Here is a 27,250-nt window from a genome sequence, read left to right on the forward strand (position 1 = left end):
GCCAGGTGACAGGTGCAATGTAACCTGCACTTATTATGAGCAAAATTGAACATGCTTTCATTGTTTAAGCAATGTACATATAATACAGTGTGCGCATGTGTGTGCATGTGGTGTGTATGCTCATGCATGTGTGTATGCTCCGCGTGCCGTGTGCACATATGTGTTACGTGCATGTGTACATAAGTTGTGTGCATGTATGTACTGTCTGGTCACACTTCCTGCTCACCTTCCCGTTGCACCTGTGAGCTGCTCTCGCTGTATTTCTAGGTCTCTGACATTGCACACTCCTCTCCAGTTGGCCTGTGATAGTTCTGCCATGCTAATGTGCTCCGTCTTCTCTTTCCTGGCGCCTTGATTCTGAGCCAGTGTGAGGAATAGTTCATCACGTGTTCTCTTGTCTTGTAGGGTTTCTCTCTCACACTCACGCCCCTGCTGCCGGGCGATTTCTGCAAGTGAGTGGCATACGGTGAGTCTACCTGCATGCGTTTCCAGCTTGCAGTGTGGTCCCTACACTATGCATCAAAAAGTCTACCTTCTGCCCTGGTCCCATTCACTCTTGTCTCTTCATGAGCTAATCCCACTGCTTTAACTGGGTGAGTTTAGATCTGACAAAGCTAGTCTTTCACTTTCTCTTCATGGCTTTCTTGGCTGTTACTCGTTCATTTTTCCACATGAACTTTACAGGTCAGACATGCGGGTTTCTGTTGGGATCCTATTAAATTTATAAATGAACCCAGGAAGAGCTGACGCCTCAGTGATGTCTTGTCATCCTAACCAGGGTGTGTATTCCCGTCAATCAGGCCCACACCCAGCTCTCCTGCAGGTTTGCACGTTCTCGATAAATTTATGCCACAGGCATTTTACCTTCTCTGTTCTCGGAACACTATCACATTTTCTGCTCACTGGTCAGTGTTTGAATATGTGACAGCCCTCTATTTCGGGATGTTAATTTTATATCTGCTCCTTGCCTGGATTTTCATGTTGTTGTAGTATTTTCCCATGGAACCTACTGTGTTTTTCAGGCTCATGCTCACTGCAGACTTCCCAGGCTGTGTTCCTCGAACGTGTGGCCTGGTCTGGCATCCTTGCGTCTTCCTGGATGGGTGGCTCCACCTCCCGCCCCACCCAGGACAGGACCCCAGGGTGCCAGGCACAGGCTGTGAGCTCAGAGGGTTGGGGAGTGGCGGGGCCTTGGATGGGGCTCATGGGAGGGGACAGGTTGGGGGTATCTGTCATTGCAGTCAGGGAACTGGCACGGGGATGTCCTGTCTCCTCTGGAGGACGGACCAGGCATTCTCTTTGCAGGCTGCACCCCTGAGCCTGCTTGCTGGTAGCCTGGTGCAGCCCACCCACTGCCTGGCCTGGCCCCAGCCTGGAGCACAGACCCTGCCCAGGAGGGACCCCAAGGTGTAGGGGACTCATGAGGGCTGCAGCAGGGCAGATATAGGCACAATCGCTCAGGGATGTCCTGTGCCAGATTGAGGTGGTCTGGGGGAAGGGTGCCGTAGGACCCTGGGGCATGAAGCCCAGAAAGGGCTCCTGGGGGGTGGGTCCAGCAGCCCCCTAAAGTCAGAGGCTGTGTGAGTGTGGGAGGAGCCAAAGGAGTGGAGATGAGGGCCTCAGGGGGCTGTGTGTTTCTTGAATAGTGACATCGAGGCCGGAGCCCTCCATCTGCCTGGAACCAGCAGGGTCTCCCCCTCCCCTCATGACCTTGTGACTAGGACAGAACTGGGGGCCTTTCTTTGAGCTTCTGTCATTATTTAATTACTAGAGGCCCGGTGCAAGAAATTCCTGCAGGGGTGAGGGGGGACCCTCAGCCCGGCCTGCACCATCTCGCAATCCGGGACTGCTGGCTCCTAACTGCTCACCTGCCTGCCTGCCTGATTGCTGCTAACCATTCTGCCTGCTGGCCTGATCACCCCCAACTGCCTCTGTCTTGGGCCCCGCTTTTTTCCGGAAGGACGTCTGGAAGGATGTCCAGAAGATGTCCGGTCTAATTAGCATATTACCCTTTTATTAGTATAGATAATATAATAGAAAGGGAAAGGGCTGCTCAGTGTGTTTGTGGAGCCCACGAAGGACACCTGCTTCTGAGCCCCCACACTGGGTGCCCACGGGCCATCCTGCAGGACAGCTGATGCCCTGTGTGTGCTGGGTAAGGAGTGGTAGTCTGGCTGGAGGGTGCCCACTCAGCACCCCAAGCAGGAGCCTCCGAGGCACCTTTAAATAGCACCGTAAATGGGCGCCATGGAGGAGGCCACTCGGGGTGCTGCCCACCTGGGCGGCCAAGTCTCTTCTCCAGGCCTGGGGAGAGCCAGGCTCTTGCACGTCCCTCTGTGTCCTTCGAGGTGTGTGCTGGATTTCCTCGCTCTGGAGGCACCTTACTGGCCGCCCAAGACAGTCTCCAACCAGGACCCACTGTGCCTCTTGTCCAGGCACCAGTCTCCCCTGAGAGGCAGGGGGAAGAGGGACACAGTGACTCCCGAAGCCCCTCTGACACCCAGGGTGGGTGTGCAGGAGGCACAGAGCCGCAGTTCAGGACAGCAGGTCTGCGTCTGGAGCCCTGGGCCAGTCTCCTCTCCTCGCCCAGAAGGGACAGTGGTCTCTCCTGCGTCCAGGTCCCTCAGGGTTTCAGAGGAGAGCCAGGCAGGGCTGACATGGTGCAGGGGTGTGACCCCACTAGGCTCAGCCCTGGGCGGCCACCCAGTTATCGCAGGGTCTGAAGGCCATGGGCCGGCGAGGAGCCGTCAGAGCGGCCAAGAGCAGTGTCCGTCTTCAAGTCTCAGGGGCTGGGGCCCCTGCGGGCTGTCGGCAGAGGCCCTGCGGGGAGAGCCGGGCCTGCCGGGGAAGACGATGGTGGCGTACTCGGTCTGTTCCGGCACACAGGGGGCGGGGGGCTCCGGGGTCTTCTCCCGCCTCTGGAAGTCCAGCTCCCCGTAGTCCACAGATGCCACAGAGGGGCCCTCCTTCTTAGGGGAGAGGGAGAGAGGAGTCAGCGCTCTCTCAGTGGCTGGTGAACACACACGTACACACAAGTGTGAACACAGACCCACACATGCGTATGCACACATACACAGCGGGGCAGGGCCTGAGCCCCACAGCCCGTCCTTGGGCTCGGGTGCCCACGTTCGAACAAGGTGACATGGTTGGGGATGGGTGTGGCTGCTCCTGAGGCCACTCACCCCTGGGGTTGCCTGTCCCTCGCACCCCTTCCCTGAAATGTACCAGAGTCACCAGAAGGGGAAGGGAACTCACCGGAGGCTGGTCCTCACTCCGGCAGGCACAGCCCCCTGCAGAGAAACACAGGGAGTCAGGTCCAGGAGGCCCAGGCAGGCTGGGTCTCAGCAGGCGGTGGGGTGGGAAGACCTCTGGCCACGGGAAAAGCCCAAACCTCCAGGCTTGGGTGGCCAAGCTGCCTCCCTGCCTGCTCCCACCCCCCCATGCAACCACCCGAGTGCCTGCTCATCTCCGAGGGTCCGTCTGGAAGTGAGTTGCTGGGTGTGAGGCCACATAGGACCGCCTGTCTTCCGGGCTTAGTGCTCCTGCTGGTCGCAAACCTGGCCGAGCCTGGTGTCCACTGCAGGGCACCAAACCCACCTTGGGTCGCGGGCTGGCGCCGTAAAGCACACAGCAGACACATAGTCAGCGGTGCTATGGCAGCATCTCCCTGATCGACGTGCACAGGAGCACCACGTGCGTCCCCACCAGGGACCAGCGCCCAGATGTGCATACAGCACATCTCAAAATGATCTGAAGGGGCCTGGTGGGCACGGCTCAGTGGATGAGCGTTGACCCATGAACCCAGAGGTCCCTGGTTCCATCCCCATCAGAACATATGCTTGGGTTGTTTGCTCAATCCCCAGCAGGGGGCATGCAGGAGGCAGCTCTGTTTCTCTGTCATCGATGTTGCTATCTTCTCTCCCTCTCCCTTCCTCTCTCTCTAAAAAAATCAATAAAAACATATTTAAAAAAATATCTGAAGGAGGAAAAATGTGATCCCTGGAGAAATGAACCCCGCAGGGCCTGGAATGGCAGGGCAGCATGGCCGCTGTCCCTAACCACCCAGGAGGAGGGCATGGAGGCCGTGGCTGCCCTTGTCACCCTGGGCGGCCACCCAGTTATCGCAGGGTCTGAAGGCCATGGCCGGCGAGGAGCCGTCAGAGGGGTCAAGAGCAGTGTCCGTCTCGAGTGAGAACTCCTGCTGTTGCCACACATGGTGCCTGTCCTGGGAGAGCGTGACCGGAGCCTCTGGCGGGCAGGGCCTCGGAGGGGCTGACCTACCCTGGGCTGGGCCCCCTTTAGGAAGTGGCCCCTTTTTCCGGCCCCTTTTTCCTCACTCTGCAGGCACCTTACTGGCTGCCCAAGACAGTGTCCAACCAGGACCCCCCGTGCCTCCTGTCCAGGCACCAGGCCCCCCTAAGAGGTGGGGGGGGCACAGTGACTCCTGAAGCCCCTCTGACACCCAGGGCGGGCGTGCAGGAGGCACAGAGCCACAGTTCAGGACAGCAGTGACTGAGTGAGGTCAGCTGCCCGTGACCACCACCATCCTGGGGGGCGGAGCGGCTGTGGCTGTCACCACAGGCCCCCAGCAGCTGTTAGAAGCACCGTCACAGTGGCTTGTGGTCTGAGATGTGGCCTGAGGCTTGAGGGCAGCCTTGGGCAGCTACACAGGGGCTCAGCCTGGGGGCCTCTCCTAGCCTCCTGTGTGACCTGGGCAGCTGCCTTCCCCTCAGGCCCCTCCTGAGAGCATGGCCGGGGTCTCCGAGGAGAGGCCTTGGCAGTGCCTCGGGCTCCACATGGCGGGACGGGAGCGGGGCTGGCTGGGGCCTTACCTCGAGTGGCCAGGACCCAGGTCAGCAGCAGAAGCAGCAGGACGCCCACCAGGACGCTTGTGACACCGATGACCAGGCCCTGTAGCTGACCTGCGGGCCTGGGTGGGGGGCTGGGGCCCTCCGTGGGCTGTTCCGGGACTCTCTCTGGAGACACAGAGGACAGATACTCAGGCGTGGGGACACAGGACAGGGACTTCGGGTCCTACCCTGCCCCCTTCAAGTCTGAGGGGACTCAGTCCTAGGCTCGCACTGACCAGTCTCACCCAGGCCTGCACAACCTCACTCTGAGGCGCACCTACCACCTGCCCCTCCCTCAGGACAAATGGGGTCTGAGGTGCTTCCAAGCACAGAGGCCCAAAGCCGTTGGTCACTGTGGCCCTGGGTGTGGGACAGCCCTGTCCGCATCCTCACTCCCACCCTGGGGTCCCGCCCTGCACCTGTCACCGTGAGCTCTGCCCGGAGGCTCTCTTGGATCTGCATCTTGGGGTGCAGGTAGATGGCCCCACAGAAGTAGATGCCGCTGTCATTGCGCCGGGCAGTGAGGACACTCATTTTGAAGTCCTGTCCGTTGGGCAGCTGGGTCATGCGGAAGCGCTGGTCCCTGCGGACTTCCTGCCCGCTGTCCTCAGGGAAGGCGGCCAGCTTGTCCGTCTGGTTGCTGGGGCTCATGCGGTACCAGTTGAGCACGAAGCCCTCAGACGTGTTGGAGAAGCTGCAGGTGAAGGTGGCGGTCTCCCCCTCGGCCACCGTGAGCTGAGGCGGGTGGAAGGTGAGGGGACTCCAGGGCCTGTTGGGAGTCTCTGTGGGGTGGAGAGAGAACCAGCGGGCCTTGAGGAAGGCCTGTGGGACAGCCCACTGAGACCCCCCTCCCGCTTTCCCACATCCCGTCAGACAGGAAGGTCCTGGGAAGCCCAGCCACGCTGGAGTCCCCTCTGCCAAGAGCCTTGTAGCTTCTTGCACGCCTCCTGGGGACAGGTGCTCACCTCTCACCAGGGAACCCCGTGGTGGGATCTTGTCCACTGATGGCATCCAGAGATCTGGGCTGGGCTGCCTCTGGCTCCAGCCCCAGGCCCCCCACCCCATTTCTTTCCCAAGTAGTGGCTTAGGGCCTTCACCCCTCCCTCCTTGACTCAGGCCCCCAGCTCTGCCTCCCAGGTCTCTGAGCCGTCTGCACTGTGCTGGGGGGTGGGGAGGGTGGCCTGGGCGCTGGGCTGGGCTGCCGGGGCTGCCGTGGGAAGCCCCGCTCCAGTGGGCCCAGGGGCCAGCCTTTCCCCCATTTCAGGACAAGCTCAGAGCCGGACCCCACATGGGCACTGCTGACCTGGGTAGTGTGGGGCCCCCCAGGTCCTCTTCCAAGGCTCTGGGGACTGCAGTTCAACTGGGCCATCGCCCCTGAGATGGACGGAAATAGAGTCCCCCACACCCTGGGCTCCAGCCCACGCTCCCCTCCCCACCCCCTCTCTCCCCCAACAAGGATGTGCCGGCGGCCTGGGGCCGCCCACACAGGAGAGGGCGCGAGACTCTCCGATGCGAGAATGAGCACACATGCTAGGTTGTGCTCACCCTCCCTCACATGCAGTCACGCTCACGGCCACACGTCTGCTTTCCCTGGCTGTGCATCTGCTCTACCCGGCTCCATCCTGCACTTGATGGGTGTGGCTCCCCACACTCCACGACCTTGCCCCAGGCTGGCTGCTTCAGGCCCACCCTGTCCCGTGCCAGGCCTGCCCAGGGAGCCTGCCCAGCGGCTCGGAGGAGGATGGGATGGTGCTGGGACCCAGCTCCCCTTCAACCTGGGCCACTTCAGGGCATGTGTGACCAGGACACCGTCTGCCCATCCCCACTGGGCACCTCACAAGGGTCAAAATCACAGATATTCAGAGACCAGGTGGGTCCTGAGATGTCCCAGTGTCCTCCATTTCTGTGGCCTTGCTCGGGGACACAGAGGCCCTTCTCCCCCTCCCACCGGTTTACACTGAGGACACTGGCGTGGAGAGGCCAGGGCCCCGCCAGCCTGTACCTCCCACCACGGCCTTTCCCGGGCACCTCTCCTGGCCATCAGTGCATGGTCAAGGGGGGCACATGGCCAGTTCTGGGGCTGCAGGTACTGTCCCTATGATCCTGTCAAGTGCCAGCTGGACATGAGCCGTGGGAGCATGTGGCCGAGAGTGTGAATGCATGTGACGGAGGGAGAGCATAACCTAGCATGTGTGCTCATTATCGTGTCGGAGAGCCTCTAGCCCCCTCCTGTGTGGGCGTCCCAGACCGCCTGCACATTCTTGTTCAGGGGGCTGGGGTCCTCTGGGCCTTGTGGAAAGGCAGCTCGAGGGAGGGCATGGGGTGTCAGGGAGGCCAGGGGGCCTGGAGAAGATCAGTTCTGGACTGGGGATGGCTGTGGCAGGTGGGGTCCTCTAGGGGGCGACACAAACACTGATGGGGACACAGCCCTTCCCTCATTCTTGATTGTGTCCTACCCTCCTGCATGCCAGCCCCGTTCCCATTGGCAGCACTAACGCCCATCTTCTTCACAAATTTATTTGGGAAGCAAGTCTCTCTCTGTCTCTCTCATTACTGGGCATTTTTCTACACTAATTATGATTTGATCTTAGATGATTTAAAGTTGAATACGTTTACTGCCTACCTTTGGTTTCTTTTTCGGGAGAGAAAAAAATGAGAAAAGACTTAGTGAAAGAGATAATACTGTGCTTTGCTTTGAAGAGTTTTGGTGTGAAAGAAAGTGACTTGGAGCTATTAGGCTGAATAAATGACCTGATAGAAGCAGTGTGGTGGCAAAGAACAGCAACGGTTCCAGGAAAGGCTGGAAGGGCACACCAATCTGGTGTCAGAGAGGTTAAGATTAACAGTAGTTTGATTTCCTCCCATTGGTGGGGCAAAAGTTTCCAGCTGCTCAGGAAAGTCCGCATTCTCCTTTCCTACACGAATGCACAATTAGCGCATACGTTCTCACGGTGGGATGCGGCGTGAATGGCACTTTGGACCTGGTCCATCGCTCTTCCCTGGCCCTCCCAGGTTCTCTCCTCTTGGCCGACCAATGAAGATGACTCTGAGTGGAAGGCCCAAGTGAAGAAAGGAAGCCCCATCAGCTTGGGTTTCTAAATAGATGTACGGAGCAGAGCCACCCTGCTAACCCCAAACCGCTCAGCTCTGTTAGATGAGCAAGAAATTCAAAGTCTGAATGTTGCACATTAGTCATGACAGTTATCTAAAGAGTAACTGCTGGGGTGTGGTGGCGACAAAAGGCAGCGTTCTCTGTGTTGTGCCGGGAAGCAAGTCTCTTTAAAGCAGTGGTTCTCAACCTTCCTAATGCCGTGACCCTTTAATCCAGTTCCTCATGTTGTGGTGACCCCCCATCCATAAAATTATTTTTGTTGCTACTTCATAACTGTAATTTTGCTACTGTTATGAATCGTAATGTAAATATCTGATATGCAGGATGTATTTTCATTGTTACAAATTGAACATAATTAAAGCATAGTGATTAATCACAAAAACAATATGTAATTATATATGTGTTTTCCGATGGTCTTAGGCGACCCCTGTGAAAGGGTCGTTCCATCCCAAAGGGGTCGCGACCCACAGGTTGAGAACCGCTGCTTTAAAGGAAGCGCCATGGGAGTGACAGTTCAAGGTGGACAAAGACTTGGCGAAGTCATTGGTGACACTGCAGCACACAGCACCCACCCTGCTCGTGTGTCCCCCGCCACTGTCCACTGAGCCAGCCCGTGTCTCCCTTCACAAACGCCCAGGAAGGCCCGTCTGGATGGCACCATCCCAAGTCACTGTCCCACCCCTTTCCCAAATCCATGCCTCCACCTGGGTCCAACTTGCCAGGGCCTCCAAGCAGGCCCCCCTCTCACGGCCGGGGCCACCCAAGAAGCTCCCCTGAGAGCCACGCAGTGCACGGAGCCACCTCCCCTCCTGCCCAGGCCCCTCCAGCAGGCTTTCCCAGGGCGCCCTGGTGAGGGCACTGCTGACCGGTCCCGGGACCCTGTCCTCGCTCTGTGTGGAGCGGGGAGCCCTGTTTCTCTGCGGTTTTGGATCTCATCTGCCCCACCCCTGACCTTAATTTGTTACCAAATGAGTCACTTGTCTGTTGGCCATTTGTGGTGCCTCTCACGGAATCGGAACTGGACGAGGCGGGTCCCCGTTCAGCTGCCCCCGTGCGTCTTTATTCATCACACAGGGAAGGCAAAAGAGCCTTCCCCTCTTTTGCTGGGGGCCCAGAGAGAATGGGACCCTGGTGGGGTCCCTGGCGGATGCCCTAAGAAGGACACATTTGTGGTCTTCCATGACCAATCATCAGACACGCCCAGGTGGAGCCTTCGAGAATGCCAGGGCTGCCAACAAAAGCAAAAATAGACGAGTGGGACGACAGCAAACTACAGAGCTGCTGCACAGCAAAGAAGCCATCAAACAAAATGAAAAGACAGCCTACAGAGTGGAAAAAAGATTTGAAATATTTGTAAATCATATATTGGATAAGGGGTTAATATACAAAATATATAAAAAACCCATAAACCTCAAAAGCAAAAATACCCCCATAAACAATCTGATTACAAAATGGACAAAGCCCCTGAACAGGCATTTTTCAAGGAGGACATACAGATGGCCAACAGACAGATGGAGAGATGCTCGTCCTCATTAATCATCAGGGCAATGCAAGTCAAAACCACCGCCAGCCATCACCTCATGCTCTTAGAATGGCTGTTTCCAGCGAATCAACAAGTGGGTGCTGGTGAGGACGCGGAGAAAGGAGCCCCTCGAGCCCTGCTGGTGGGAATGTAAACTGGTGCAGCCACTGTGGAAATCAGGATAGAGTTACCGTAAAAAGTTAAACACAGAACCAAAAATCCCAGAACATCCCAAAATGCAAAATTTGATTTTTCCACGTGCTAATTTGTGTGGAGCACTGGCTGAATCCACGCAAAACAAGGGATGTGCGGGCGCACCCGCCGATGTTATATGCAAACACCACATCGTTTTATATAAGGGCCCTGCGCATCCTTGGGTTTCAGTACACAGACCCCCGGACCCCGAGGGCCAGCTATAGTCATTTATTTAAATGTCATCTCTTCTCACGGCCAGAACTTGCAAAATGGTTGTGGCAGATACATTTGACCACAGATATGTTGTTGTTGCTTATCTTTTCCCTCACAAAGAATTTTTAAAAAACAAAACAGCCTAGAATTAGCACATGAGACGTACGAGATGTCACATAAAAATTGGAATGTCTGACCTCTCCTTAAATGTCAGAAAATCTTCAACACCTGGTGCAAGGTCCCGCCTCTGGGGCCAAGTCGGGGCTGCCCCTGCCATGAGAGCAGGCACTGGCCCAGACACCCAACACTCAACAGTTTGCCCATCTCTGACGCCTGTTTCTGCCCCTGGAAACCTTGAGACTAGTTAGGAAAATATGATTGTGTGTGTATTAGGTGTGAGTCAGTTAGGGTGCTCCAGGTGGTGGCTGAGAGAAGAGGAGAGAACACAAGAGAGGATGTTCAAGATTTAGGGACACAATGGGTGATCACTTAGTAAATGATATAAATGCCTAATCACTATGTTATACACCTGCAACTGATATAATATTGTGTGTCAACTATAATTTAAAAATAAAAATTATTTTCAAAAAAAGATTTAGGGACACTCCTTTCGGCGGAGTAGGAATAGCGGTGTGACCCTAAGTGGCCAGGGGAGCGATGATGTCCCAGGGGAGCAGGCAGGCATGGCTGCTGTGAGAGCCGGCTAAGGACCACGAGTTTAAGTTCCGACCCAATTCCTGCCCGACACCACAGGGTTGACAGAAACCTGGATCTCAGAGCTTACAATATATTACTTTCTTGTTCAATCTCAGTACACACAAGTTCAGGATTGCTACCTCACGTCTTGGTGGGAAACACCTTTACTAACGAGACTGTAGTACATCTGTGCAATATAAGGGGCTTTTCCAGAATTCCCAGACGTACTGGAACCCATCCCCGTGGACACTGAGGCATCCCACTGCACGTTTGAAAGCAGCTAAGAGAGTGGAGTCAAAGGTTTTCATGATAAGAAGAAAGAATTCTGTAACGATGTTTGGTGGGGGCTGTTAAGCAGGCTCATGACTTCGCAATGTGGACAAATACGGAATCATTACATTATGCACCTGGAAGTAATGCAACACTGTGCCCATTATACCTCAACAAAATATTCCTAGTTCTAAGGCTTCCCATGTGTGAAATAAAATGGAGATTTGGATTTTAAAAGAAAAAGAACTCCAGGGCCTGCAGAGACAGAGGGAGCTGAGGACTGCCACTGCCAAACAAGCAGTCAGCGCTGGACTTGGGGACATCTGAACTCGGGACTCGCGAAGCTACCGAGCCGGGAGGAGGGGAGGTCTGCGGGGCGATCCGAACGACCAACCTCCATGGCCCAGCCCAAATCGCGGTGACATGCACAGATGGGACGGGGCCCAGATGGACACGCTGAGACCACACCCAGCACCTCAGTGTGGCCTTACTTGTACTTGTTCACAATGAGGTCCAGAGGTGGCCCTCATCCCACAAGACCCTGACCTTACAAGAAGAGGGACATCTGGACAGACGCAGACAGGAGAGACCACGTGAAGACAGAGGCAGAGATGGGGTGATGTCCGAGCCAGAGGACGAGAAGGATTGGCGGCCACCACCAGGAGCTGGAGAGGCCTGGCCTCTCGGCCCTCCGCCGGCCAAGACCTGGCTGCCGGCTTCCAGCCTCTGAGTTGTGGGACCAGGGACTTCTGTTGAGAAGCCGCCTGGTCTGTGGCGTTGGTCCCGGCCGCTGATACACACGGCGAATGTGCCAGTGTTATCAATTGGCAGCTCTGGGTGCAGGGTGTTCACTGCTGTTTTCTGAAACTATTCTGTCTGTTTTAAATATCTTTCAGAACTGTAATTTGAAAAAAATAAATACAATAATCTGACTTAATGACCTGTGCCACGGTCTGTGCCAGACGGTGTTTATAAGTGATCTGATTTAACCCCCATGGCCCTCAGAGGGCAGGCACTGCTGTCCCCAAAGTGCAGGTTAACACCGTGGCTCTGAGGTTACGTGACTCGCGGAGGTGAGGAAGCTGTCGATGAGGGCTCTTGCTTGACTCCAGGCTGTCGTTTCCTCTCGTTTTCTCTCCTTCACTCGCACGGGGGTGGGTGGGTGGGGGCGGCCACTGCTGGGCTTGGGATAGTTCGTAAAATGCGAGAAAAACATGTACCTCAGGAGGGGACTTCCATGGGAAGGACTTAAACAATAAATCTAGTGAATGAATTAGGAAGGAAGATGATGACATGGGAGAGAAAGTCCCCGTGGCCTGGAGCGCCCGATTCTGGGCCAGAGCAGGAGGAGGACACCACAGGCGTGTGACAGGGCAGTGCTGTGCTCTGTGCTGAGCCGGGGCCACACATGGGGAAACTGAGGCTCTCTGCATTTGAACATCTCGCCCAGGCTGACACATCTGAAGCTGGAGGGTCTGGCTGCAGAGCCTTATGCTCACCTTTCCCTGCTTTGGGAAGGGGTCGTGGTGAGGATCGGGCCATGGGAGGTCCCAGCCCCCTTGACGCCCTAGCCCAGTGATGGCCAACCTTTTGAGCTCGGCGTGTCAGCATTTTGGAAAACCCTAACTTAACTCTGGTGCCGTGTCACATATAGAAATTTTTTGATCTTTGCAACCATAGTAAAACAAAGATTTATATTTTTGATATTTATTTTATATATTTAAATGCCATTTAACATAGAAAAATCAACCAAAAAAATGAGTTTGCGTGTCACCTCTGACACGCGTGTCAAAGGTTCGCCATCACTGCCCTAGGTCCTCCTCCCAGGTGGCGCACACGCCTTCTGCCCCCATGCCTGGACTCCCCCCAAGGCCCTCCACCAGGCGCCTTTCGGCCACAGGCCCTGGGACCACTTTGAGTGTCTTCACTGACCCTGAGGTCTTCCTGGAGAGTGAGGCCCTGCCCAGGAAAAGGCCTGCCCCCATCACCATCAAGTAGACCCTGGAGGGCCAGAGTGACCGAGAGCCCTTGGACCCAGGACTCCAAGGTCCGGAAACCCCCACCCCATCTTGGTCCTCCCAGGGCCCCTCGGTCCCCATCCCAGCGAGGTCCAGAGGAAAGGCCCTGGGCCGGACGTGGGGGTCCACCTTCCCCGGTCCCCACCTGTGCAGTGCTGGCTGAGGATGGGGACAGCCAGGAGGAGCCCCGCTCCCCGACCTTGGGCCTGCAGGGCCTGTCCAGTGCACGGCTCATACCGGGGCCCCCTCACCAGAACCTGCCGTGGACGCTGAGGGTCGTGCCCAGGCTCTACACCCGGGATTCTCCTCCAGAGGCCGCAGGCGGCGCACCCCAGGCCCGGAGTGGGGTTGGGGGAACGATCTTTACTTGCACAGTTACTTTGGATATAGCAGAGTAAGTCTCCGGGCCACCCAGCCTGTCACCTCAAGAGCCAGTCAGCCCCGCGAGGCTGGTCCATCCCAGGAAAACCCAAGTTGGGCAGCTGGGCGTAGGTTTGGGCTCTGGCCAGCCCGGCCTGGTCATTCTACAGCAAGGGGCACAGGCTCACCATCCCACTGGCCACAGAGGAAGACCTGGGATACTCCTGCCCGCTCAGGGGTCTCACCACCAGGTGAGCCCAGAGAGGGCACTTCCCTCGCCCAAAGCCACACAGCACTCCGCCACACAGTCTCCTCCCCACCTGCCAGAGACAGCGCCAGAGGCTGTTCCCACCCCGACCCACCAGCCAGCTGTGATCCACATACCTAGGAGCCAGCCTGGCCGCCAACCCAGCTGCAGCACCGCCCAGAGGAGCGGCCAGGGCACCCCCGGGGTCCCCATGCCCCAAGCGCCTGCCGACCACAACGTCCTCTCCTCTGCTCCGGCAGAAGTGCGTGAAGAAAGGAAACTGTTTCCCTGGGCTTGAAGGCACACGCCCCGCCCCTTCTTCCTCCTCCTCCACATGGGTAGGAGGAGGGTTAGGGGGTGGAGAGAGAGAGAGAGATGGGGGATGTGAGAGAGTAGAGGACAGGGGAAGGAGGTGGCAGGGAGAAAGAAATACAGACAGGTGGGGGGCGGGGGTGTCTGGGTACCTCTCCCCATCAGGGATCTCTATTGAGGGCAGATTTTGTTTCTTTATCTGGGGTTGCCTCTTTCCCTTTCCATATGATAGGGGGTGACTGTCCTCCCTCCCCAGCCATCCTTCTGACAATGGGAAGGTGGGCCACCCTCTCAGGGCAGAGGTCCCCCAGGTAGCAGTGAAGGTGGGCCCCACCCCTTGCCCACAGCCCACTCTGCCTCCTCTGTGGCCTTGTGTTTGAACCCATCAACTCTGCCACTACTGGGGGCCAAGGCCCAGGGCCTGGCCAGACCTCTGCTGCCCCACCCAGCCACCCCTCTGGGCAGTGGGCAGTGGGCAGCCAAGGTCCTGTCTGGCCCTCCTGATCCCGGAGAGCCAACGTCCCTCCCCGGACTGCCAGGCCCCCTGCAGGGGCAGCTGAGGGCCTGCCTGACCCATGGCTTAGGTCAGGGACATTTCTGTCAGGCCCCCCTGAGGCCCTTATCCATGTCCTCCCCCTTTTCCTCCCCACCTGCATGGTGGCCTTGCTGCCGGCCCTACTGAAGGCCGTCGGCTGCCTAGCTTGGGGTTTCAGAAGGCCCCAAGCAGGCTGGGGAGGCCCCATCTCCAGATCTTTCCACTGTCAGCAGCCTCCTGACAGCGCACAGTGTCCAGGGCTCAGCCTCTGAGGCAGACCTGCCTTCCGGGCCTGCCCGTGCCACAACCCCCGCAGGGCCCCTCGGGACTCGTTCAGGTGGGAGACGGGGTTCCGGTCGGCAGGGGGCTGTGGCCTGGCTGCCCAGCCATATGTTTGTGAGATAGTTTTGCTCTAAGCCTTTTATGATAATGAATGGAAAACAAGGAGAAAAGAAACTGCTGATATTAGTGATGCAATGCGTAGGTCTCACCAGCTTAAAATAACCAGACAGAAACCCAGAAACCGCCTGACAGCTGGCGCCACAGCCGGCTGGGCTCCCAGGGCACCGCTCAGCGTTAGTTGTGAAGGGAAAACATTAAAGAACAGAAACGGTGGAAACAGCATCAAAGACGCTGGTGTCTGCAGGCAGAGCGAGTGAGCAGGCGGCTTCAGTTTAGAACAAAGGGCCACTCCCCGTGTGGGTGGCTGGAGGGCCCAGGGCCCAGAGGACTGGCACTGGGGTGGGAGGGGCTCCATGGAGGGCTGGGGGTGGGGCCGGGTCAGGCTAAGGGTCACCAGGCATCCAACGCAGGGAACCAGCTGCTTCAGCTCCGGCCAGGCTCTGTCCAGGGCATTGCAGTTTGTCCCCAGGGGCTGAGGGGACTGGGGGGGGGGGGGGGGGGCACTGTGCTCTGGGTGTGAGAGGCTGTCAGATCCCTGGGAGGGGTCTCCTCACCATCCCAGCAGCCTCCTTCCTGTGGCTTATCTGCAAGAGCTTGGGCATGTGCCCACAGGGGGCCAAAAGCCAGGGTGATTGAGTCCCTCCTGTCCGCCTCCCTGGTCTGCTTTGTTTCCCCTCCCCCTCCCTCTTGTCCCCTCCCTTTATTCTGCTCCCTCCTGCTGACCCCTTCCCCTCCCAGTCCTTCCTCCTGATTTATCCCTCCCTCTCCCCTATAACTCCTCCCTCAGGAACAGTGGGCTGGAGGGGACATAGACAGGAGGTTGAATGGGGCACTGGGCACTGGGAGGTTCTGGGTTGGCAGGGGGGGGTACAAGGGAGGAGGGGGAGGACCCTCCTGTGAAAGGAGGTGGGGACCTAGAAGAGCCCCCACCTGCCTGGGGTGGGCAGGACCAGCAGGATGACTGGGGAGGGTGTGGCACAGGCAGGACAGGGGCAGGAGGCCTGGGCATCTTGGGGTGATGCATCCCCACCGCTTATCAGCACCCTGTCCCCCCAGACACGCAAACCCCATGCACACACGTGGTCCCCATCACACTGCCTCCCTCACCTTCTCCTTAGGAACAGGACAGGGGTCCTGGTTGGAGAAAGGTGGGAAGGTCAGGGGCGCCATCTCCCCGGTCCTGTGTCCCTGGCTTGCTGGCCCTCTCCTCCCTGCTCCGTGTCCTGGCTTCACCCTCAGGTGTGGCGGGTTGCATCTGGGGTCACAGCCGGCTGGCCCGCCTCTTTCCCTCACCTCGCACCCTCTCCAATAAGCAGGTCCGGGCGGGGTCGTCAGGTACAGACAGCCCACACCCCAGCTCTGTGTGGTGTCCCCCGGAGAAGGGGGGTGCTGCTCTCCGGTCGTCTTGGGCTGTGGAGAGTGTGAGAGCTGACAGAGTGGACCCTGCGCACTCGGCCCAGGTTCCCCAATGGTCCCTGTGTACGAGCCCCGTCCATCTCGCAGCCAGGACGCTGGCCTGGGCACAACCACTCATCTGCTCAGAGCCCGTTTTAGGGACTTAATTTGTGTGTGTGTTTGCTGTGCACGTCACCCTGTGCCGTTCCATCACCACGGGCCCCTGCTGGTCCCTCGCCCGCCTCCCTGTCCTCCGCCCGGGGACTGCGTGTTTCTGTGACGCATGTGAATGGATGACTGAGCGTGGCTGTCGGGCTGGGCCACGCGGCCTCGAGCTCTTCACCCACGAGCACGTGTCTCCCATGGGCTCCTCCCCGGAGAGCAGAGCTGGGGGTGGTGGGAGCTGAGCGGCTGCCTGGCCCTTTCTGTTGAGTTTTGGTGATGGTGCTGTGGGCACAGGGGTGTGTGGTGTCAGTGTTACTGTCAGCCTTGACCACAGGAGTGGTCCCCGCGGGCGCTGGGGCTGCGGTGTGCATGTTCCTGTCCCTGTGGTATAACCCCTTTATCCGGTGGCGGGCTGCCATCTGCGGGGCCTAATGATAAAGCTCAGGAAGCAGGGCCCCCTCCCGAGGCTCTCTGCAGGGTGGCACCCCCTCTTTCTATCAGGAGGGTCCTGGGGGCTGGAGAAGTGCCCGCGGGACTCCCAGCCTCCTGCTCTGGGCATAGGTGCTTTAGAGTTTCCAAGGCGCCAGCCCCAAGGTCACACACACACACACACACACACACACACACACACACACACACGGTGGCAGCAGGCGGAGGGGAACATGAGCCAGCACAGATGGAAAGTGGGGGAGAGGGGATCCCCCGAGCTCTCCGGAGGCAGTTTCCATTCACAGAGAAACACAGGAAGCAGGAGGATCATCCCGAAACTGGTTCTGAAGAAGCTGGTGGGGTGATGTCAGTGACCCTGTCCCCGAGCTGTTCCCATCGGGTAGGGTGGGACCTGCCACTGGCCGGCAGAGTCACAGGTACTTCTGAGGTCGGAACAGGAAATGGTTAATAATGTTTGCAAATAAAAACTTTCTGTTCTATCCTGTTTTTGAAGCATTTCCCAGAAGTTAAGAGAGGTTGCCTAATTTGTCGGCAAAATTCAAGAACCAACTTGTAAGTGTTAGAAATTCTTTATCACTGCTTATTAAGTAACAGCTTAATACCGCAGAACATTTCAGATCATCCTCTGACAACTCATTCTTCCCTCCCCCCCAAATTCTTGATAGTGAACTTTTCAAATAAAGACATGTTCGCGTCTCTCCTCTGTATAAAACTTTATGAAGTCAAGGCGTTTGCTGTGAAATGCTGCCCACGGCCAGGGGAACATTGTCTGCCTGGCTCCCTTCACCGTCCGGGTCCCGAAGGACTCTTGTTCATTAACTGTCTCTTCACAAAGCCACTCGGCCACTCGCTGGGTTCATCGTTCTGAGGATCAAAAACTTCCTCACTGAGTCTCAGGCCAGCCTCTTGCCACAGCTGCTGCCAACCGGCCCTCTGCCCTTCATCTTCCTGTGTGTTTGCAGGACGGGCCTACATCCTGTTAAGTGGAAAACCAGGTTCTACAGGAAACAGGAAATTACTGATGCCCAGGGACTAGACATTTTTTGCTCACCTTGGCTTTTGGAATTGCACTTTTGGAGTTTCTGTAAATACTCAGAAATGTAGAGAGTTTTTTATACCAAGGTTCTATTAGCTTCATTCTTTGTTTTGTTTTGTTTTTAATTTTTATTGATTTCAGAGAGTAAGGGAGAGGGGAGCGAGATAGAAACATCAATGACAGGAGAGAATCATTGATCAGCTGCCTCCTGCACGCCCCCCCCATCCCCCGCACTGGGGATCGAGCCCGCAACTCGGGCACCTGCCCTTGACCGGAATCAAACCTAGGACCCTTCAGTTCACAGGCTGACACTCTATCCACTGAGCCAAACCAGCCAGGGCATATCAGCTTCATTCTTAATTTCACAGTTTTTGAAGAAGACACTGGCCTTGAAGTAATAGATGGCTTCATCCACAATATCTGTCTGTCTCTTTTGTCTTTCTGGGGGCAGGTCCTTTGAACTGACCTCTGATGGTGACAGTGCGGTGTTTCCAATGAGTTTGGGGTTGGGGTCCATGAGAGAAGAGTGGTAAGCCAGCATCTTGGTGGCCCCTGAGTTTCAACCCAGATGAGCAAGAACCAAATTTAATTTTAATTTTTAAAAATCCTCGCCTGAGGATATGCTTATTGATTTTTTCTTTTGAGAGAGAGAGAGAGAGAGAGAGAGAGAGAGAAACATTGATGTGAGAGAGAACATCAATTGGTTGCATTCTGTTTGTGTCCCGACCGGGGATCCAACTGGCAACCCTTAAGTACATGGGATGATGCCCTAACCAACTGAGCCACACCAGCCAAGGCAAGAACCAAATTTTTAAAAAATTAAACAAAATACTTTCACCATCTACTATGCACAAGAATAAAGATAGCCACTTGCCTGTTTGTTGAGGTGGAGGGTGTCACAAGAGATTCTCATCCCCCTCATTTTCTAAACCTTCTAGAACGCTGTGAGTAGTTTAAATCTGAATTCACAGTTTAAATCTCCAAATGTGTGTGTTTGTGAGTATACGTGTATATGTGTTTGTGTGCAGGCATGTAGGTGCTGCGTGTGTGTATTAATGTGTAAGTCTGTGCATGTGCGTACAGAAATCCAGGACTGTAGGGTATCAGTTAACATTGCTCTGATTTGGTTGGGTAATGCCTCCCCAACCCTCCGAAATCAGTGCTTAAAAAACGGGAGCTAGAAGTTTATTCCTCTCTTTTTTATACCAAGGTTCTCTCTTGTACATTAAGTCAGAGGTAGGCAACCTGGAGAAAGTACGGTGACTCCGACTGTCATCAAGGATCCAGGGTCTTGCTTTCTGCTTCCTCAGCACATGGCCTCCATCCACAGGGTGAACTCATGGTCTAAGGTGGCTGCTGGGCGCCGGCCATCACCTCCACACCACTGCACAGAAGACGGGGGCCGTGGGTGCTGGGGACGAGGCCTGCTGGCCGCTGAGCTTGCAGTGGGTGTTGGGAACCAAAGTCGGCTCTCAGTCCCCCTGGTCAAACCCTTTATCTCCCCAACACTGAGGGCGTTTCATGGCTTTGGTCCCACCTGACTACCTCTCGACAGCCACAGAAGAAACCTGCTCCCTGGCGTGCTGGCTGGCGAGCTCTGCGTCTCTGGCCTGCTGCCCGGGGGAAAGGCTGCCCTGGCAGCTCCTCCAGCACCGAGGGGGCTTTAATAGGAGTGTGTCAGCCCCGCCTCCACATGGCCCTTGTCCTCAGCCATGGGCCCCCAAAGGTTAATGAGCACTTTGCCTCTCATTTGCGTCTTCCAGCCCCTCCCCGCTCTGCCTGACCTCAACTCACTTTTCCTCATTGTACCTGACACACCACCATGCTCCTGAAGCTCACACCGAAAACCGAAAAGGCGGGCAAGGCCAGACACGCATGCACAGAAAGCACAGAGGGTGTGCTTGGGGACAACAGAGGGGGGATGGGGATGCCAGGGGGTCCCAGCGGCAGGGGGCTGGCTTCTCCTAGGTGCTCACCAACACTTTATACAAGTTCCTGAAGCTGTGCAGTTATGCTTTAGGCATTTTTACGTAAATGATGCACATTTCCAGCCAATAAAAAGCTTGAAAAAATTGGCAATGATACATATTCAAGAAAGTTCTTGGCAGCTTTGTCTGTAATGACAAAGAGCCACCCGCCGGTGTAGAGGCGGGGGCAGGGCAGGTTATGGCAGAGCCGGGCTGTGAGCATGGGCCGCCGTCCAGGGTGCGTGAAACACCAGGCACAGCATGATCTGCTTAGTATGTTTTCCCATCTGTGAGGAATACATACAAATATTTACATGTACATATGCATGGGAGCACGCATGGACGTCAGCACAGATGAGCTCTGGCGATGGGGGATGGGCGATTTCATCACATTGGGTTGTTTTTCCTTTTTGTTTCTATTTTTTTCTAAAAATGAAAATGTATTGCTTGCTTGCGTCATGAAAAATATTCAAAAGGATAAGAAAACGGCCTGTCTCTTGTGTGTCTGAGCCGAGCCGGTTGCCATGGAGACTGGATGGTTGTCAAGGCAGCTATTGGATGGGCAGGGGGGGCTGCGGGTGCTTCCTGGGAGCCGAGCTGGCACAGCCCGCAGTCTGCACTGCGGGGCCGGCGCCAGCATGGACGGAATGGACGTGTGGGTCAGCACCTTAGCCCAGCTGATGGCCAAGAGGAAGCCAGAGGACACCTGGGAGCTGGTCCTTGAGGAGAACCTGTCCTCGGGGCATCTGGACAGTGGCAGTTACGAGTACCGGCTGAGGGGGCTTTCCAGGTTTGGTGGAGGGAAGGGGTCTCCTGCCGGCTCCCGGGAGGGGAGGGGGCTGAAGGCGGCTGGGCCACGGGCCCTAGGCTGGCCCTGAGTCCTGAGCCAGGCTGGGCGTGACCTGGCTTCTGAGGGGTGGACACAGGGGCATATGTCTGGCCTGGTCCAGTCCCCCAATAGGTGGGTGGGCTGGGTGCTCATTCTCCCTTCTGGAACGTGAGGGACAATGCCTGCCCAGTCTGTTTCAGTGGCAATCTCAGACCCTGCCTGGCAGTAGAGGACCCCTGGAGCCCAGTGGGTGCCCCGTCCAGATGCGGGCCTGTGGGATGACGCAGCCGCCCAGGCAAGGAGGGCTTTGTCTGCTTCCCGAGGCCTCTCCTGGTTTCCATGGCAGCACTGACAGGAGCAGGGGATGGGCAGGGCCATGGTCACCGCCCAGCTCCGCAATGATCCAGGCTGGAGGGACCAGGAAGCTGAGGAGTGCACGGAAACAGCGCAGCCCAAGACAAGGAGCACATGTGCCCGGCCTGGGCTGTGGGCGGGTGGGAGCACTGATGGTCGTGGATCACTACGCGAACCTCCATCTTCATTGTCATGACGACAGCTATGTCAGTCCAGTGGACGACCCAGACCTTCAGGGTCCCACCTAGCCAGGCACCCTGAGGTGGGCTGGGAGGGGGCCCCCTAGGGACCCTCAGGCCCAGCGGGTGGTGGAATGCTGGCTTTCTCAGGTCTAAGAAACACCTTTAAACACGTGCTACTCCCGCAGCCTAAGTGAAGAACCGCTTTAAGGAGGCAGGTGGTGGGGCGGCCACACATATAGACCTGCGCCCTGCAACAGGGTCACGGCCACCTGCAGCCTGTGAAGTGCTCATTAACTAATTTACGTAAAGGACGCTCAGCTCCTCAGCTCACGCTCCATGTGCGGGCGTCCCTGGCCACTGTGACGCAGATGCAGAGCAATGCCCCATCACGGAAAGTTCCACCGATGCCCCGAGGCAAACATGCAGGGAGACCTCACACGAGAGCAGGTTCCCACACCTGCGTGCATGTGCCTCACCGGGGTCACCTGTCTGGGACCCGAGGGCCCGCCTGCCTGGCCCCAGGGACACACGGGCCTGTGGCACCGGCCCCTTCACCATCCAGGGAGCCAAGCAGCTGCTTCTCTTCCATGCCGGGGGTGGGGCCGGGTCCCCTACTCACATGCTCAAAGCCAGTGTCACACGGGTGCAGGGTGCACCCTGCCATCCAGAACCTCTGCTTCCCCCTCTCCCCACACTTCTCTGCCTCCGGCACTGCCCCCACCACCCACACAGCCCCCAACTTTACTTCCCCCTTACCTTCCTTCCCAGGGTGGGCTCCTCCCTCCACGGACCCACTGCCCAGACACCGCAGATGCCTTCTTTTCCTGCCCTCACCAGGACCCACAGGGCTGTCTTTAGCTTTTGGTAACATTTCTTCAGGGTGATGAACAGTGACAGAAAAGCAGCAGGGTGACCCCTCATAGGTCAGGCCAGGCTTGGTGCCAATCTGACAGAAAGGTGTTTGGTGCAAATCTGATGAAAGGTGTTCGCTTTTCAGACTGTGGGTTGCAGGCAGGGGCCAGGCACCTGCATCCTGTCCCTGTACAGACAGGGGCTCAGGTTCATGGAGCTCATGCTGGGACCCTCTCTGGGCCAACAGGGCTGAGGGCTGTGGGGCGCAGGGGCAGGTCCCCATCCCCTCCACTCACTTCTTCCTCCCCTCCCCCCCCCCCCAGGCTCCAGTGCAACCGCTGCCAGTGGGGCTGGTCCTCTGCCCACGTGCACATCCTATTCCATGTGCGATGGGACAAGGACCGCCACCTGGGGCTGGTGAAGATGCGTATCTGGGCCCAGGCGTGCCAGCTGTGCCCGCCGGACGCCCGGGGAGACTGCCAGGTGAGCCTGCTGAACGTGCGGCTCTTCCTCAACAAGCTGGTTCTGTTCGTCCTGCAGCAGTGCTACCAGGAGAGCATCAGCTCCGACGAGTGCCCCGAGGTCTGCTTTGGGGACCACTGTGAAGCCTGCGACCTGGGTGTCTGCTTCTTCCAGAAGCCCCCAGACCCCGCCTGGGGGCCCGAGACCAGGAGCCCCAGCACCGTCCAGGCCATGCCAGCCCTGGGCAGCGGCCCTGTGGCCAATTGCGCCTGGGGCTTCGTCCTCCCCTCTGTGTCCGACCCCCTCTCTGAGAGCAGCCACTTCTTTAGCGAGGACATGGACATCATCACCGTGCCCTTCACCCTGGTGAGCATGGGCAGGGACAAGGGCTCTGTTGGCCCTGGAGAGGGCACCCCCAGCGAGGCTGGTCTCCAGGGGCTGATGATCATCGACAGGGGCTCCACCGACCAGCCTGCCAGTCTCAGGGCCTTGCCCACCAGCATGAGCATCCTGGTCAACATCAAGGCCCCCATCCTCCACGGCAGAGACCACCTGCTCAGGAGCATCAAGTCCTTCCAGGTCAAAGGCTTCATCTTCAAGGGCTTTGGCTCCCTTTTGGGCCAAGACAAGGGCCCGGGCGCCGATCCCAGCAGCAACAGTGGACCCACTGGAGATGCCACCCTGCCCGTGTCCTATGTCTTGGGCCTCACAGAGAAGGGCGAGGGCTCCATCACCTTTCCCTTGTCCTTGGCCAACATCATCCAGGGCCCGGACTCCCTCCCTGACCTCAACGGCTCCCTGACCTTCCCTTTCATCATCACCGACCAGTGCAAGGGTGGGGCAGAGTGTGGCCATGACCCTGCCCTCAGCCCCGCCTCCTCGGGGAGCAGGGGTTCCCTTATCATCCCCTTCTCAGCCTTTAGTCCCATAAAGCTCGGGGGCCTGCAGGGCAGCAGCCACCACAGGAGCGGGCACTGCGACAGGCACAGGCGCCGCCGGGCCCGGAGGCCTCGGGCCCGCAGGGAGGAGGACTTCTTGGAGGAGGAGGACGGCTGGTGCTGGCCGAGTTTCGACCCCTACGAAGAGGTCTGGGTCTGGATGTGCATGATCTTCTTCGTCCTCTGGACACTGTACCTGTGCACTTCTTGATGGCTCCCAGACACGTGTCTGAGCGTGCCACCTCCCTCCCGGGTCCCCCACCGCGTCTCTCCCTCCGCAGGGCTGCCCAGACACAAAGCCAAGTGCTGCTGGCCCCCCAGCCCCCACCGCTCCCCACCAGCCCCGCCCCCATTCTGCCAGCCCCCCTGAGCTGGGGCCTCCCAGTGCGCACAGCTGCTCCCTGGACCTCTTGCTTCTGTGTTCTCTCTCTTGACGTGACTCAAGCAGTGGTCCCATGATGTCCACGTGTGATGTCCACGTGTGATCATTCCCCGGTGTGACCCCCAGCTGCCCCTGTGTGTTCACTTGTGTGTGTTACACTCCGTTAAAATAAAAGTCAAAAAGAGAAGACCATACAGCACACTTGGGCGGATGACAGCCAGCGCCTAAGAGAAGGTGGTGAAGTGGGAGAGCGGTGGCCAGGGGCCCCTGGCGCTTCCCCAGGGCGTGATGGGACTGGGCCTCAGGCACAGAGCTCGTGTCCGCTCGCCTTTGCTGTGCACGCACGCACGGCCCAATTGCCACGCTCCTGCCCCGGGGCCAGGTCGAACCCCGTGGGGGACAGGTGGCAGGTCGGAGCCCCGTCCGCCCTACAGTCATTGCACCCCCCTGCGTAGGGACCCTGCCCTGTCAGGACGCCCTAGAAGGGTTAACACCTGGAACAGCTTGTGGGGGGATCACCAGCCTGAGGGCTCCTCGGATTAGGGGGCCCCCTCGAGGCCAGTCTGCCCCCACCCCGCCCTGCCGCCCACCCGAAGGCCCCCGGAATGGGGTGAGGGTTGAGGAGAAGGAGCGGGGATTTCAGGTCTCGCCACCCGCAAGTCGAATGGGCGGAGACGGCCCTTCCCCGACCCCCATTCGCCCCTCCTCCAGCCCCGCCTCCCCCCGCCGGCCGGCCGCCCGTGCTGTCCTGCGGCGCCCCCGTGTGGCCGCCGGCCGCATCGCAGCCCTTCATTGGGGGAGCGGGGTGGTAGTTACTGCTGTTAAACTGTCTAATCGGCTGGCTTAGTTAAAACCCAACCAACCGGACTCGTTATCAGTATCTCTAACATTCGTCTTAATGAATAATGAAATTTTGTTTAATTCATTAATAACTAATTTACTAGAATTAAAATTCACTAATAAAAATGAGAGTGCATGCGATATGCCCATTGGATCTGTGGCGGACCCATCCTTAGGCACATCAGCTATTCTGATCTGTACCCACCTGCATAACCATGACTCTTCAGGCGCAGGGACACTCCTTACAGCGCAGAGGGCAGCCTGGGACTGAAGCCCAGGACAGCCACAGCAGAGCCCACGCCTGAGCCAGCACCAGAGCCTGCACCTGAATCCAGGCCTGAATCCACACCTGACCTGAGCCGTACGTGAGCCCCTGCGCAGCCTGAATGACCAGGCTGGGCCTTATTAAATATGAGATATTGAATGTCTAAAAGGTCTCAAAGAGGACTGAAGGCAGACGCATTTTAGATGCAATTATTGTTAGTTCAGTCAAAGTGGGGCGGACTAACATGTGAACAGTTTGCTGCTTTTCAGTAAACTTCCTAGTGGAGGGAAGAGAACCCAATGTCTTGCACCCCAGGGAGTGGCCACGGCAGACATGAGCAGCTGCACCCTCCTCTCCTCCAATGGGGGGCCCCCTGACCTGTCTGCAGGGCAGACTTCCAGAAGACCCAAGGGCGGGGGGGGGGGGGGGGGAGGAGAGGGGGGAGGGAGCTTGACCTGGCTGAGAGCACACCCCTGTCGTGGCCGGAGTCCTGCAAGTACGAGGGGCCCTTGCCGGAGGCCCCTCAGCGGGTGCTGGGAACCCACCTTGTGTAACCACCCCCCCAGAAAGCTTCTCTGTTGCTTTTCTCTTAGTTGAAGTCAAGGGACAACCTGTTGACCGCACTCCCACAGTCAGTAAGGGTGATCTGGTGTTGCCGTCTAGAAAGTTCTAGGAAATTCCACAGCTCACATCAGAAAGGGGCTGGGTCAGGGTGGGCCGGTGCAGATCCCTGAGTCCCTCAGTGGTCGAGGCAGGTCCCTGCCCCCGCTGCCCTTGGCGGCCTGGGCGGGACAGTGGCTGTGCTGTGTCCTTTCCCAGGCACTGGGGTGGCTGGAGTCCGAACGGGCTGCTGCTCCCTGGGTGGGGAACCTCACACTTGGTACTGCTGGTGGCGCCAACTGATCATGAAAGTGCCACAAAAAATTCAGCTCCCGGGAGTGGAGGCACTGGGGCGTCCTCTCTGCATTGTCCAGGGACTTAGGGCCCCTATATGGCAGCGTGGGTTTTGCGTGGGGTCTTTAGAAGCTAAAATAATTGTCTACATCACATATTCATTCAACCAACCGTGGGTCTGCCCTGCTGTGACCAACCGGCTGCAACCTACCGGCCCATGACAGCCAGGACCCACCTGTCTGGCAGCGGGGGTGGGTGGCGGAGGGCGGGACAAAAGGACCGCATTGTGTGTCCTTTAAACACAAGAAACTCATGAAAAGGACACACGCTTATTGTAGAAATAGAGAGCAGAGGCAGATGGAGGGATTAGAGCAGCGGTTCTCAACCTGTGGGTCGCGACCCCTTTGGAGGTCGAACGACCCTTTCACAGGGTCGCCTAAGACCATCGGAAAACACATATATAATTACATATTGTTTTGTGATTAATCGCTATGCTTTGATTATGTTCAATTTGTAACAATGAAATTGGGGGTCACCACAACATGAGGAACCGTATTAAAGGGTCGCGGCATTAGGAAGGTTGAGAACCACTGGATTAGAGGCTGCCACAAGACTGCCTATTCACCGTGTGGCTCACCTTCCTGCCGTAGCCTCGGGGATGGGGCCGCCCAGGTGGAGCAGACCCTCCCTCGGAGCCTGCCCGGGTGCGGGTGCGGGTGCGAGGTGTTAGTCCTGGCCTGGGGCCTGGGAAAGGAGCGGGGCAGTGTGTGTGTGTGTGTGTGTGTGTGTGTGTGTGTGTGTGTGTCTCTGTGTGTGTGTGTGTGTGTGTCTGTGTGTGTGTGTCTGTGTGTGTCTCTCTGTGTGTGTGTGTCTGTGTGTGTGTCTGTGTGTGTGTGTGTCTGTGTGTGTGTCTGTGTGTGTGTCTGTGTGTGTGTGTCTGTGTGTGTGTGTCTGTGTGTGTCTGTGTGTGTGTCTGTGTGTGTGTCTCTCTGTGTGTGTGTGTGTGTGTCTGTGTGTGTGTGTCTGTGTGTGTGTCTCTCTGTGTGTGTGTGTGTATCTGTGTGTGTGTCTGTGTGTGTGTCTGTGTGTGTGTGTCTCTGTGTGTGTGTCTCTGTGTGTGTCTCTGTGTGTGTGTGTCTGTGTGTGTGTCTGTGTGTGTGTCTGTGTGTGTGTGTCTGTGTGTGTGTGTGTGTCTGTGTGTGTGTGTCTGTGTGTGTGTCTGTGTGTGTGTCTGTGTGTGTCTGTGTGTGTCTGTGTGTGTTGTCTGTGTGTGTGTGTGTCTGTGTGTGTCTGTGTCTGTGTGTGTCTGTGTGTGTGTCTGTGTGTGTTGTGTCTGTGTGTGTGTCTGTGTGTGTCTGTGTGTGTGTGTGTCTGTGTGTGTCTGTGTGTGTGTCTGTGTGTGTGTGTGTCTGTGTGTGTGTCTGTGTGTGTGTGTCTGTGTGTGTGTGTCTGTGTGTGTGTGTCTGTGTGTGTGTCTCTGTGTGTGTGTGTGTCTGTGTGTGTGTCT

General features: G+C 57.3%; 2 protein-coding genes and 1 pseudogene across 3 annotated transcripts; 1 reads left to right on the top strand and 2 right to left on the bottom strand.

The window, feature by feature from the left end:
• Positions 1-1,992: 1,992 nt before the first annotated feature.
• Positions 1,993-13,765, bottom strand: PDCD1 (programmed cell death 1). Of its 2 annotated transcripts, none has more exons than XM_036320457.1 (5): positions 13,621-13,765; positions 5,270-5,632; positions 4,833-4,976; positions 3,256-3,290; positions 1,993-2,966 (listed from the first exon to the last, which is right to left on the bottom strand). In XM_036320457.1, exons 1-5 carry the CDS (start codon positions 13,694-13,696, stop codon positions 2,748-2,750), a joined length of 837 nt encoding a protein of 278 aa, XP_036176350.1. In that variant the 5' UTR covers positions 13,697-13,765; the 3' UTR covers positions 1,993-2,747. The 2 variants fall into 2 exon arrangements, with proteins under 2 accessions (XP_036176350.1, XP_036176349.1); XM_036320456.1 differs by having other exon boundaries at positions 1,993-2,969.
• A 3,613-nt stretch (positions 13,766-17,378) lies between these two features.
• LOC118662212 lies at positions 17,379-18,319 on the bottom strand (annotated as a pseudogene).
• A 2,019-nt stretch (positions 18,320-20,338) lies between these two features.
• On the top strand, positions 20,339-24,709 carry RTP5 (receptor transporter protein 5 (putative)). Its single transcript, XM_036318559.1, has 2 exons — positions 20,339-20,535; positions 22,286-24,709. Exons 1-2 carry the CDS (start codon positions 20,384-20,386, stop codon positions 23,571-23,573), a joined length of 1,440 nt encoding a protein of 479 aa, XP_036174452.1. The 5' UTR covers positions 20,339-20,383; the 3' UTR covers positions 23,574-24,709.
• The last annotated feature ends 2,541 nt before the right edge of the window (positions 24,710-27,250 follow it).

This window comes from Myotis myotis, unplaced genomic scaffold (assembly GCF_014108235.1).
Source record: "Myotis myotis isolate mMyoMyo1 unplaced genomic scaffold, mMyoMyo1.p scaffold_m19_p_8, whole genome shotgun sequence".
In the NCBI taxonomy this organism is placed as follows: domain Eukaryota; kingdom Metazoa; phylum Chordata; class Mammalia; order Chiroptera; family Vespertilionidae; genus Myotis; species Myotis myotis.

Coding starts and splice junctions, on each gene's coding strand:
- PDCD1 (XM_036320456.1), bottom strand. CDS start 13,696: ATGGGGACCCCGGGGGTGCCCTGGCCGCTCCTCTGGGCGGTGCTGCAG. Junction 3,291..4,832: donor CTGGGTCCTGGCCACTCGAG/GTAAGGCCCCAG, acceptor GTTTCTCTGCAG/GGGGCTGTGCCTGCCGGAGT. Junction 2,970..3,255: donor GGAGTGAGGACCAGCCTCCG/GTGAGTTCCCTT, acceptor CTCTCCCCTAAG/AAGGAGGGCCCCTCTGTGGC.
- RTP5 (XM_036318559.1), top strand. CDS start 20,384: ATGGACGGAATGGACGTGTGGGTCAGCACCTTAGCCCAGCTGATGGCC. Junction 20,536..22,285: donor CGGCTGAGGGGGCTTTCCAG/GTTTGGTGGAGG, acceptor CCCCCCCCCCAG/GCTCCAGTGCAACCGCTGCC.